The 12,281-nt window shown below is 38.2% G+C and overlaps 1 protein-coding gene across 1 annotated transcript in view; it reads left to right on the top strand.

Annotated features, from left to right (window-relative positions):
• The first annotated feature begins 5,633 nt into the window (after positions 1 to 5,633).
• LOC140950204 (excitatory amino acid transporter 3-like) overlaps positions 5,634 to 12,281 on the top strand; it is a 21,927-nt gene continuing 15,279 nt past the window's right edge. The window contains exons 1-2 of the mRNA XM_073399403.1: positions 5,634 to 6,173; positions 9,060 to 9,102. Coding sequence (XP_073255504.1) covers positions 5,680 to 6,173; positions 9,060 to 9,102 — 537 coding nt within the window. The 5' untranslated portion in view covers positions 5,634 to 5,679. The remainder of the gene's footprint in view (positions 6,174 to 9,059; positions 9,103 to 12,281) is intronic.

Raw genomic sequence — 12,281 nt, 5'->3', positions numbered from 1 at the left:
GTTAAAAGGACAGTTTCCTCGGTGTTTTCATTAGTATGGTCAGGCTCCAGCCTTGTTCCCAGGGCACCTCTCTTTCCTTAAGAGATGAGAGACGTTGGGAACAAGTTTGGGAAAAACTCAGAAAAACCACTCCAGAGAATTTAGTAACTGAAGAGCCCTACACCAAATCAAATTTTGCGAACTGTAAATACCGCTTTTGATTTTCTAAGGTCCTGGGACCGGTTGCAAGGACTGGATGCCTTAGGAGCTACAATCGGGCCTTGGTGCTCATTCCTTGGTACCTAGGAAACTTCTCGTGCTCTGTTTGTTTTTCCTAAACTCGTTTATCAGCGTTCGGCCGAGTTATCCGTTATACAGTGCAAGAAACTCGCCCGGGATGAAAAAAATGGTGGTAGAAAATTCGCAGGTGATCTTAAGTTGCTTTTGTAACAGGGCCCTTCACGTAAGCCATAGTTTTTACAGGGACCATATATATTTGCTAGGATGAAGATCTAAGAAGGAGAATGTCTGATTAGACACTGAGAAACTGTCCTTTCAACGCATGTTAACATGAAAAAAAAAACCTTGTGGTTAGTTCGGAACCCTACGATAGGCCTTTCGCAGCCACTCATTCACGTGGTACAAAACCGCCATGACGCACTAGGACTCTCAGAAAAAACCCCGTTGTTTGTCTTTTCCCAGTGGGTATCTTGCTCTCCAGTCTGGTGGTTTTGTACAGCGTGAGGGACTGACTGCAAATAGCCTTTGAGTTTGTTATGTTTGCTTTTTAAATCTCCTGCATGTAGGCAGTACTACTCTGTAGGTTGGTAGCCGTAAAATACATCGATATTGTGGATATCGGGGGCTATTTTGAACCAGAACTTTGTACAAGCTTTTTTTTCTAAATAAAGGAGATTTATTTCTGAAAGAAATAAATGGTTTTATGCTTAATGTGACTGATTAATGTGTCATTTCTCCAGTTACTGGGGAGGGGACGTTCCTGCCATCCGGGACATTATATATTGTGTTTTTAAGACATGAAAGCGAGGCACATGGCCTCTCTGCTCACGGCAACAAGAAAGTTGGAAAACATTTTTCCCTCCCTTCCCTCCCGTTTTGCTCCATTTTCATCTCCCGGATGGCGGGTGTGCCCTCACCTTTGCTGGGATTAATCTTCTTGTGTATCTGGACTTTCCTAGCTTGATATGCTTAAATGAAATAAACGGCCACTCTTGTGGCCAAATTTATCCCAAACTGGAAATGTCATTATTGGGTATCCCAGCAAACAGAGCTCACCCAAAGCAAGACTCCACCAACAGCAATAACTGATTCAATAATACTATCTAAAGGAACATGGAGCATAAAACACCAGTTGTTTTTCATCAGAAGCCTTGTGTATCGGAGTTTTATTGGGTTAATATTGTAGGAAATAGGATTATTATTTATTGAAAAGATTTCACCGTTTCTGACTGGCTTTATACTAGCAGGCTCATGCCATATTACCAAGATGCTATTCCATATAAGGGCAATATACCTTTACACGATTTTATATTGCCCCAATTTATAGATTCGTCAAATTCAAGCAGCAGCGCGGCAGGGCCGTCATGGCCTAAAGGAACTCAAGAAAATGACAGAGTTCCCGTCTACCCTATGATTATTACTGGGCGGAACAAATGCAACAGTCCGAAAAAAAGAAAATATTGCTTATTTTTAAGGAGTATCTGGAGAAAAAATATCTGTATTACGAAACTGTGCCGAGAAACGAAAAAATATTTTGAGGAAATTTTACCAGGAGGTAACGGGTTGTTAAGAACTATTAAATTTTTTTGAGTGAATAACAAGAACGTGCTTACAACGGTATCAGTCTCGCCTGCTTGAAGATTAGATCGAGAAATGAGGAGGCGATTAATTCTACAAGAAACATGATTTACTCGCTAAATGTTGTTTACTTCCTACCTTATCAACGTTTATGATACTTTTTATTTGTTTCTAAATTGATTTAGTCCTCGTGTTAGCGACGACCAGAAATACCTCTGCGGTAGCAGGCTATACGAGTGTATAAATACACGAAAATTCAGGGGCCTCGATTCCAGAGAAATTACATCATTGCAGATATCAAAGAAGTGATTTACATGGCTCGTCATTTCACTCATCGCCGAAAATAAATCGCATGCTCATCACAAGACCTATAGTTTACAACACCCGACCATCGCAGTTTTGCTAATTAAGATTCTTATTTTTTTTCCGACCACTCAGTAGCGTTCACTTGTTCCAAAGTAATCAACGCTTTCAAGCGATAGAGTTCGTGGACCGACACGTTTCGGAAAAGCTCTAAATTTAATCTTTCCTTAGCTTTCTTCGCAAAACATCAGGGGCACCCAACGAGAATTGTTAAACGTATTTTAGTATTTAAACGGTAGATGTAGGCATATTTTTATCCTCCAAAATTTTTCATCTCTTGGGATTTCCTAGCTGAAAGTCTAGAGATGCGAAAATTATAGGGATCAAAACTTACCTTTTCGAACATTTCAGCCAGAAAAAAGGGCTCCCGAAAACAGGGGCACCCAGCGTCAATTTTCGGAAAATGTCTGTTTGAAAGACGATTTGAGATCTAGAATTTTCGGAACATTTGTTGTAAAATTTCTTGTTTTCCTGCCTCTCCTAGGATTTTCGAACATCTAAAAACTGGTGTAATTGCCCATTTTTAACGGATTTTTACCCTAAAAAGGTCAACTGGAATTTTCGGGAGCCTTTTTTCTGGCCGAAATTTTCGAAAAGGTGAGTTTTGATCCCTAACATTTTCGGATCACTAGACTTTCAGCTAGGAAATCTGAACAGATAAAAAATTTTTAGGGGAGAAAATATGCCTATGTCTACCATTTAAATACTAAAACACGTTGAACAATGCTATGTTTAAGTGGTTTTGAACTATATTCTCGTTGGGTGCCCTTGCGAAAACTAAACGAGATTATTTCTGTAGGAAATCCTTACTTGGTTATCGACTTTGGCAAGTTTAGCTTTGTTTAGCCGAGCAATTGCTGGTAAGTCGTGATTTTTAATATTTCGGTTTTTTGTTGATGAGAAATACAGAGAAAAATATCGAGCGGAAATTATTTTTTTTCGCACGTGTTCTCTGATGATGTATTTCACATAATTTTTGATAATGTATTACTCTCGATATTTTATCAATTTTACTCTCACAACAAACGATCGCTAGCCTAGAGGCCTTTGGCCCTTTCCTTTTGTATTTTGATCACCGTCTCATGCCAGCGCTTTTAATTTTTTCTGGCGGGAAATAAGTACCGCGCGTGTTTTGTTTGGCGCCCAGATCAGTGACATCAGTAATCAAGGAAAAAGGAAGAGACTCCAGACAGGTAAGAACACTTAATAATTATATCAGTAGCATTTCATGTTAAAAATTATTAGTCCGGATTATTCTATTCTAGGTCAACACTCGAGAGAGTCAACTGTTTTCTCAAAAAAATATCGCATACAATTAACCTCGCTGGGTCATGCTGGGTCCCCTTGTTTCCTGAGCTATTGTTATCTGCCTTGCATAGTATTAACCTGTAGTATCCTGGGTAGTGTATACCTGAAATCTACGGTTAACTTGCAAAAATGCTCTAATCATTCCTGTAGTATCCTGGGTAGTGTATACCTGAAATCAACACGGTTAACTCGCAAAAATGCTCTAATCAATGCTGTAGTATCCCGGCTCATGTACACTGAATGTATACCTAAAAAATGCATAACATTGACTTATTTGACTTATGAAGGTGATAATCTTATTCAGCTCTTAACCTTTTTTAACATCATGGCCAATTTAGAGTTCTCTCTCACTCCATCTTATTTTTTCAGCACCCACTCGAAATTGATTTTGGCACGAATGTTGCCTTGAACAAAGCGGAGTAAAAGAGCAGTATAAGAAAAGTCATTGTAGTATTTTGTGTTAGTGATCTAGGAGCCTCAGAATTTGGCGATTTTGCGATGGTGACATATCGCTAGGACACAGTACAGTACAAAAAAATCTTAAATCATATCGGTACTTGTCTGTTAATTGTTTCTGTCGGCTTTACAAGGATTTGATGCCTTTACATACTGATACAGGACCATACAGTAGTTAGCGCGTTTGTTAAATTTGGTAATGTCAGAAACCCCTTATGGGTTTCTGGTAATGCTAAATTAGAGTATAAGGAGCTACTTTTACGAATTTTACGAAAAACATTTTCCCGGCCTCTCAGGAAGCGGATCAAATAGTTGCAAAGTTGCAGTGCAGTCTCAAAACTAGACTGCAAAACAGTCAGTTTTTTTCTCAAAATCAGTAAAGAAATCGGTAAAGCGTGGCGTAGGAGTCTTGAAAGTCAAGAAAAAAATCAGTGTCTCTCCCCAGTCTCGCTCTCTGTTTTCAGCCTCGTTCCAGACCTTTTTTTTTGACTGCTCGCGCGTACTTGAATACCAAAAAATACGGACTGTTTGCAGTCTATCTCAAAACTGAATTCTTGAGTTTACCTCCATTTCATACTATCTTACTGTCCGAGACTGAAAAAGGCGCTATGTAAAATGTTTATGCCGTTTTATCATTACCGAAATAGTAAGTGCCTCGGTAGAGCGGTTAGCGAGGCAGCCCAGAAAAAGATTAAAAACCTTGCTTTAATCGGATATTGCGGTTACTTTCATTTCAGTTTATGGTAGCTTGAGTTACTCTTTTGTGGGCAATTTACGGAAGTCCAACGGTATTCAGCCTCAAGAGCCTAGAGCTGTCAGACCTTGGTTTTGAATTACTTATGCAAATTAGCTGGCTGCTCATTAATGTGCAGCCAGCTTATTTGCATAAAATTTTTTCGCGCTGCAAAGCTCGTCATGTTGACCATTAAAAGGGAAATGGTCTTATCGCCAAATGATCAGGGGCACCCAACGACGGTTTCCTCCTAAATGCATTGAACACACTTTTTCGCCTATGCAGAGTACTTTCAAATCTCTAGAATTGCATTCTACGCGGCGCTATAAAAGTTGTACCTGTTCGGTAGTCCTAGGGCAACTTGAATCTTTTCGAAATTACTTAGGGCCTCAGTATTATTTTTCCGAAAATTTTAGATGCAATTTTAGGTTTTACGGAAGTGAGAATTTTTCTGATTCCTCTCTCCATTGCATTTTCGAATCCGAAAATTTTAGATTTTCTTTTTCTGCGAAAAACTAAACTTTAGAAAATCGTAGGGAATTTATTAGATAAGCTACAAAAACTGTACATGAATGGAACGGCCATCTAGTAATTTTTAGCCTTCCTCAAGTAATACAAAATTGTAGACAATTTTTGCTTCTCCGAACAGGTACCTTACAGAAAACAGTTGTTGGGTGCCCCTGAATGATGAAGAAGTACCTAATTCTTCTAAAAAAACATACCCAATTCAAGACTAGAGTGCACAAACCATATCCTATTTCAGACCAAAATGGTTGAGATTGATACGCCATTTCAGACCAAAACGGCTAAAAAACCATATCTTTAGCGTTGACATACCTATACAGCCTATATAAGGGACTACCCCCGGGCCGAAAAACCCGCTTACGCGAGCGAGACTAATAAGAGAATGAATAAAATAAAGTCTGTAATAAATTTTCATACATGGTAATTGATTTTTTAGTTTTTCGATGAGAGACAGCAAAGCTTGGCCATAGAGAAATAATTCAAAAGGGGTATAAAACATGGGTTTTGAAATTTCTCGCAGGCCAGTCTTCGGCGTTTGGAATCGTCAAGGACGTTGTGCAAGACTTTCCCGCATGGTCAAGCGAAATCTTTTGCTTGTTTTGTTGGTTTTTGGAGCTGTCGTGGGTTTTGCAATCGGCGCAATAATCAATGATCCAGTGAATCGCATCACTGACCCTGAGGAAAAGGCTACTGTTCTGATGCTTATAAACTTTCCAGGAGAGCTGTTTATGAACATGCTGAAGATGATCATCATACCTTTGGTTGTTGCCAGTCTGATAACTGCCGTATCGACTTTGAATCCAGACGTTGCGGGAAGAATTGGTCGACGTACAATGATTTATTACATATCAACTATGTTGTTAGCCGCCTTGTTGGGTTTAACATTAGTGATGGCAATTCGTCCTGGTTTAAGGGGTCACCACGGCACTCAAGAAAATGGTGAGAGGAATTTGAAACATAGAAATCTGGACTCGCTGTTGGACATGATAAGGTAAGTTAAATAAAATATTAATCAGCTGCTGCATACAACGACCTGATTTAAGCTTATCTGTATAAGATATGTAAAAGATAGATATTAATAGATATAAATTTGTTGTGCACTGAAGAAGCCCAAAACGTTAAAAAAAATTAGACAAGTATAGGTCCCGTTTCTAATAAGAGCAAAACAGAAACAACAGCCTTTGCAAAACTGGATAAGGCGTTGAGAAGTCCAAGGTGGCAGAAACATTCCTCAGCTTTAATTTATCGATCAACCAAAGAAACAGCAGATTTAGCAGAAAATAATAATCTGACATCGAAAGCTAATGAGCTATATCCAAAACGAGTTGTGATTTTAAATGTCCCGGTGCCATGTGAAGCTCAGGCTCAGGTGAAAGTTTCAGGTGTTGCCTGTCAATGCAAGAAATAAAATGCAGGCTTGAGGCGAAAAAGCCAAAGATAAACTGAATGAAAAGTTTCGCAACCACTGAAGCGTGTGACTTCTTAATACTGGGCAGGCATTTGATATGGGGTCCGCTTAAGTAGGTCTCGTTGCCGTTTCGAATTTTTAAAGTCAAGGAAAACCATGCTAGAATATCATGGATGATATTCACACGTTACACGTATAATCTTTGCAAGAGAGAGGACAGGGTCTCTAGGAACAATTCTGCTCTCTTCCAAAAATTTTATATTAAATACATAAATGAATAAAATTAATTAACATCAGTTACACAGGCCAGTTTGCACTCAGTGATAAACTCTCAGCCTTCGATCCTTTAACTGCACTAAATGGCTATACAAATGACTGTACCGATTGGATATAAAAATTAAAATCGACTTTGTGAGACTTTTTACACACGAAAATCTAGATTCATTAACTTTCATATATTCATGCGAGCGTTATGTTTGCTTAAAACAGTCTAAAAATATACTGAATGAACATTTCAATATACTGAAGGAATAATTCTGCTCTCTTCCAAAAAAATTATAAATACATATACCTGGTTTTTTGAAAGCCGGGCTACTAAAACATGTCAGCCTCTCGTACTGATTGGTAATTTAATGCCCCTTCTTACTGGAAAAGTAAAATCTCACCTCAAAAAAAATTCTTGAATACACGAGTTTCCATTTGATAGAAACATTGCTCCCCTGATGCATTTTTTCTGAAATTTTCACTGATTTCTGTCAATCTTCAGCAGGTTATTTGGAGCCCAAGATTAAGAGCTGGGGGTGGGTAGTCCTGAAGAGAGATTTTTATTTTTACACTAAAAGCATCGCGGCTTTTAGCAAATTAAGCTTTGAAAGATTGCCTGCAATGTGCTGGACTTGACTTAAGATTTCAGGCAACCCGGTTTTTAAAACTCCACGTAGACATAAATGAATTAAATTTATTAACATCTGTTACAAAAAAAGGTCAGTTTGTACTCAGTTTACGTTAGTCTCACAGTCTTCGATCCTCAACTGCACCAAATATTGCCCCATGTCGGAAATCCGAATTGCGGAATCTGGTAAATATTTGCTTGAGGAATCCGGAATCCAAGAAAATTTTTCAGGTTGAATCCGGAATACTGAACTTTGGAATCCAGAATCCCAATAAAGATTAGAATCCAGAATCCAAGTTCCACTGAGAAAGATTGGAATCCAGTTCCTGGAATCGGGAATCCACGAGGTGGAATCCAAAATCCAAGACTGTCTTGGATTCTCTTTTCGGGGTGATAAATGGCTATACAAATAACTATGCCGATTGGAATTAAAAATTTAAATCGACTTTGTGAGACTTTTTTACATATGAAAAACTAAATTCATTAACATTCATATATTTATGCATAAACTGTTTGCTTAAAATATACCGAAGGAGTTCTTTTTCCAACGGTTTCAGGAATAGTGCTCCACAATCTTGAATATTATTTCTTACTAGGTTCAAATGTATCCATATTAACGACTGGAGACGAGCAAAGTCTTAGTCACAAGAGTATTAATAAACATTCCTTTCATGAAGGACCACGTGAGAACTTGGTCAAATTGAGAGAGTGAGGTAACCATTTAAGTGAGTGTAGGATTGGCGTGATGTGCTAAAATTTCCTTGTGTGCAAATGCAAAGTTCTGCGTAGCTTGAAGTCTCTTGATGTTTGAGGATGACGTTCTCGACCAGACAGTAGAGCAGTACATAAGCTTACTAAAGTCTAAAGCAGAGATAATTAACAGCAACGTGATGAGTTACCGTATCCCTGGGAGTTTGAGAAAACTCCAAAAGCATGGCTTTAAGAAACAAATACACAATCTATCACTACTTAATCATCAAAGACAGGATAGTTATGCTGATATAAACACACTTATTAATGAAATTAAAAAAGTATTATCTTAATCCAATGCATAGTAACCTATATTTATCTACTTATTTACACATTTATTCGTTCGTATTAATATTCTTTTTAACCTCCTTTTCCTTGATGTTGTAAATCTCTACTGTTTTCCCTGTAAAATGTCTTAAAATGTATCAGTTCACGTATGTAGAGTACCCATAATGCCTGCCTCGAAGAGCTTTAGCTAAATGAAGGTAGTGTGTACGTTTAATGTATTTCATTGCTTTCATCAAATAAAGTTGTTTTTGTTGTTGTTGTCAAAGCGGTTCTTTACCCTGTTGAACTGACATAGCGAGTTTAGGGACAGTTTGGTCATCTACTTGCAATTGGTCCTTAACTGGACTACACCCTTACGCCACTCGTTTTTATTTTCGCTTACTGCTTCTTTCGCTAGTTATCGTGTGACACGATAACACTACCGGACATACCGAACAGATTGAGATCATTGTGAGATACCCCAATAATCGGCTAGTGGACACCAGGTTTGTCCGATTTCAAGGGGTTGACTGTCATGATTTCCTGGTTATATCTTTTAGGAATTGTTTTCCAAGTAACCTGTTTGAAGCAGCTATCAGTCAGGTCAGTACAACGTCTCCTTCAACATATAAAGCTATATGACGTCATTATTATTATTACTGATAATAATAACACTAATTACAATAAACTTGAAAGAAACTTTTGAATTTTAGAGGCTGACAGTTTTTTTTATTGAAATGAAATGTTTTTAATTCGAATAAATTTTTCTTAGTTAAATTAACTCTTTCTAAGCTAAATTAAGTGCTTTTTAAATCGACAGGAATTGTAAATAGTGTTTTGAACACAGGCGGCCCAGACGTAGTATGTGTCACTGAATGAATATATTAATATCCACATGGACAAATTAATGCGATGAGTCGTCGAAACTCCCATGGACTAAAATAGTCTAAAAGTCAAAATATAACAAAACAAAGCTAAGATACCTTCAACTGAACGTATCCTTGTCTTTCCTGGCCGGTTTAAGTGGCATTTTGTTGAGTTTTGAAATTGTAGGTACTATCCACTAAAGAAGAATTAAATGCTGGCTACAAAACAAACAGACCATCTCCACGCGCCTTCACACGAAGCGCTATAAATTCGAGAATAATCGACGAATCCGCTCCAAATAACCATCGGCTAATCTGCAGGTAACGTGTGCTCCTGCTTCTGGCTCGCTTGCTCCACAAAACCCATCGCAACTGCACAATAATTGCTCGCTCATCAACAACCACTGCTGACCTTTACGCTTCGATATGACTGCAAACGACCAGGTTTAATACGCGGCGTGAATATTCAAGCTTAGCGACCGCCTTCGCGCAACAATGCAGCACTTGCTATGGGAGGGATGGTACTATTGCTTCCAGGTCAATCAAACGGGAAAATAATATTGAAGCCCTTGTAATTTTTAAAAAGATCCAATTTGCCCAAGGAGCACCGAACAGATACGAATCTTATAGCGGAGCTAAAAAAAATGAGCGGCAGTGGAAAAAGTGAACAAGAACATGTACCACATTTTCTCCATAAAAAGTGGAAACCAGGAAGTTTTCTGGACGTTTCACGTTGCAGTCATGCAAATCAACGGCAAGGAAATGTACAAGAGAGTGTGCTGCAATTAGACCTATTGTTGTTTTTCACAGTTCTGGTGATGTGATGAAAGAAGGTATCTGAAAAATTATCTCCTTCGTAATACGTTAAATTGCATCTAAAATTTTCGGGAAAATAATTCTGAATTCCTCGTAATTTCGAAAAGACTCAAGTTCCTCTAGAATGGCCGAACACTGAGATGCAAATTTTATAGCGCCACTTAGAATGCATTTCTATAGAGCTAAAAGTACTTTATGAATAGCTACAGAAGTGTTTTCAATTGAAAGTATTTGAGGAAACAGTCGTTGGGTGGCCCTGTCTCGTTGCCTTCTCCGCTTAGAATTACACGATATATTTTATATTTAGTATGAGCAAACTATAAATCATTAGCTTCGCTTTTAGCCCTCCTGACTAAATTTATGTAAGCGCTGTTTAGAATGCATTTTTAGATCAAAAGTACTCTGGACAGCCTTAAATGTGTTTTCAGTGCATTTCGGGGGAAATCATCGTTGGGTGCCCCTGAGTTTTGAGAATAATAATTATAATAAAAAAAGATATCCCGCACATAAATTTTACTTTACGATATCTTCAGCTGTATCTTCTATTCAGCTGCATAGCGGGGGCCAGATTTTGCCTTTTTCCTGGGCGGAAAATTCTCGTCCTCCTTCACCAGTTTGGACAACATATTATGGAGTAAGACGTTGTTAATCTAAGCAAATAAGTCTGGTAGAGTCAAGAACCTATGCAGGCGGCTAGACGAACAATGTGACAGCAGCTGAGACAGCGAACGTTAGAAGAATTCGAACTTGAAAACCAGGGCTGCCCTGTTGAAAACTTACAGACGGTCCCGCGATCGCCTTTTGTTTTCTGGTCAAAACTAACGCAACGAACCTTCGGTCAGTCGATTGACCTAGAAGCAATAGTACCATCCCTCCCATAGTAAGTGCTGCATTGTTGCGCGAAGGCGGTCGCTAAGCTTGAATATTCACGTCGCGTATTAAACCTGGTCGTTTGCAGTCATATCGAAGCGTAAAGGTCAACAGTGGTTGTTGATGAGCGAGCAATTATTGTGCAGTTGCGATGGGTTTTGTGGAGCAAGCGAGCCAGAAGCAGGAGCACACGTTACCTGCAGATTAGCCGATGGTTATTTGGAGCGGATTCGTCGATTATTCTCGAATTTATAGCGCTTCGTGTGAAGGCGCGTGGAGATGGTCTGTTTGTTTTGTAGCCAGCATTTAATTCTTCTTTAGTGGATAGTACCTACAATTTCAAAACTCAACAAAATGCCACTTTAACCGGCCAGGAAAGACAAGGATACGTTCAGTTGAAGGTATCTTAGCTTTGTTTTGTTGTATTTTGACTTTTAGACTATTTTAGTCCATGGGAGTTTCGACGACTCATCGCATTAATTTGTCCATGTGGATATATTCATTCAGTGACACATACTACGTCTGGGCCGCCCGTGTTTTGAATGAATAGTTTTTTCTTTTTTTCAAGCGAATTAATTGTAAATAGGATTTTAATAGTTAGCATTGTTGTCAATAAAATTTTTTCGATTATTATGATTTAAATAATAATAATAATAATAATAATAATAATAATAATTATAATAATAATTATAATCATAATTATAATTCCGTTATTTACCCTAGGCAGTATTTGTAGCACTTCTGTTAGTGGGGCCGAACAAATGCCTTAGACAAATAAATTCAAATCAAACTTAATCCACCATCTTGAATTATAATGAGCCAACTGTGTCTGAGCACTAATGTCCACACAGTCCTTTTTGCTCATTCAAAACATCAACCGATAAATGCCACAGTTAGTTTAGAAATATGTTTCTTTTAGATAATATATAGAGAGAAAGATAATATAACAGACGAAAATCCGTAAATAACAATGACCGAGGCCATGTTTTTATGAGAGCCCGCGAGACTGATCATCCCACCCAAACCCTTGTTTTCACTAAAACCGCTGGACGCCAACCTGGTTGAGGTCATTGTTATCTGGGGTCTTCTGAAACAGATATTGAGAAACAAGTTGTGTTGACAACGTGGTTGTCATGGAAACATCACTTATCATGGGCAAATGATTGTTACTGGAAGTTGGTTCCTCGTTAAAGTCAGGAAAATTAATTTTAAGAACCTAGAAAAAGTACT

Source organism: Porites lutea, chromosome 10 (genome assembly GCF_958299795.1).
Source record: "Porites lutea chromosome 10, jaPorLute2.1, whole genome shotgun sequence".
NCBI lineage: Eukaryota > Metazoa > Cnidaria > Anthozoa > Scleractinia > Poritidae > Porites > Porites lutea.
This window is presented reverse-complemented; position numbering and strand designations above follow the sequence as displayed.